The 877-nt window shown below is 65.9% G+C and overlaps 1 protein-coding gene across 1 annotated transcript in view; it reads left to right on the top strand.

The window, feature by feature from the left end:
* The first annotated feature begins 376 nt into the window (after window positions 1-376).
* PTGES2 (prostaglandin E synthase 2) overlaps window positions 377-877 on the top strand; it is a 17856-nt gene continuing 17355 nt past the window's right edge. Inside the window, exon 1 of the mRNA XM_015426469.1 lies at window positions 377-643. Within this exon, the coding sequence (XP_015281955.1) occupies window positions 452-643 (192 nt within the window). The 5' untranslated portion in view covers window positions 377-451. The remainder of the gene's footprint in view (window positions 644-877) is intronic.

Raw genomic sequence — 877 nt, 5'->3', positions numbered from 1 at the left:
TCATGCCGGCCACATGACCACGGAAACGTCTTCGGACAGCGCTGGCTCTTCGGCTTTGAAACGAGATGAGCACCGCAACCCTAGAGTCGGATTCGACTGGCTTTCGAGCAAGGGAACCTTTACCTTTAGGATCCTACATAGTTCATTGTCTCTGGACTTGTCTGGACACATCACAGTCTCATCCCCAAATAGTCACGGAGGGGGCTGCCCGCGCGTATTTGCGCCTTAAAAAAAGCCCAGGCAAACTTGGAAGGGGGCGGGGAGTCCGCCCAGCCTCTAGGGCGGCTGCCCGGTCTAACCCGCCTCCTTTGGTGGTAGGGCCCTCCCGCGTGGCTTTTGGGGCACAGCCATGATGGCGGCGGCGGCTTGCAGCGGCTGGAGGTACTTGGGGCGGCTCACATGGAGGCTGCGCGGTGGCGGGCGGCCGAGTCCGGCCAGCCGGGCGCGGGCCATGTCCTCCTCCGGAGCAAGGAGCGGCGTGCAAGGCTGGGCCGGGAAGAGGAGCCCGCTGCTGCTGGGGGCCGCCTTCGCCCTGGGGGGCACCTTGGGCCTCTCCCAGACGCTGCGGCGCCGCGTCCAAGGCCGGGAGCAGCTGGCCGAGGAGGAGCAGCAGCAGCAGCAGCAGGAGGAGGAGGCCGCCGAGGTAAGGAGGAGGAGGAACCGCCCGAAGAGCGAGGCTGCCGCCGCGGCGCCGTCCTTGCAAGGCGGTGTCTCGTTTGCTCTCTCCGTCCGCAGCCCCGAACTTCGCGTTGCGGTGATACTGCAAGGTGCGGAGTGCGTGGGGAGGCGCGCCTGAACCAGGGAGGAAACAGAGCCCTTGCTTGGGTCAGAGGAGCCCGGGGCTACTGGATTCGGGATCCTTTTATGGGTGGGTGGG

This window comes from Gekko japonicus, unplaced genomic scaffold (assembly GCF_001447785.1).
Source record: "Gekko japonicus isolate JY-2015 unplaced genomic scaffold, Gekko_japonicus_V1.1 scaffold1064, whole genome shotgun sequence".
NCBI lineage: Eukaryota > Metazoa > Chordata > Lepidosauria > Squamata > Gekkonidae > Gekko > Gekko japonicus.
This window is presented reverse-complemented; position numbering and strand designations above follow the sequence as displayed.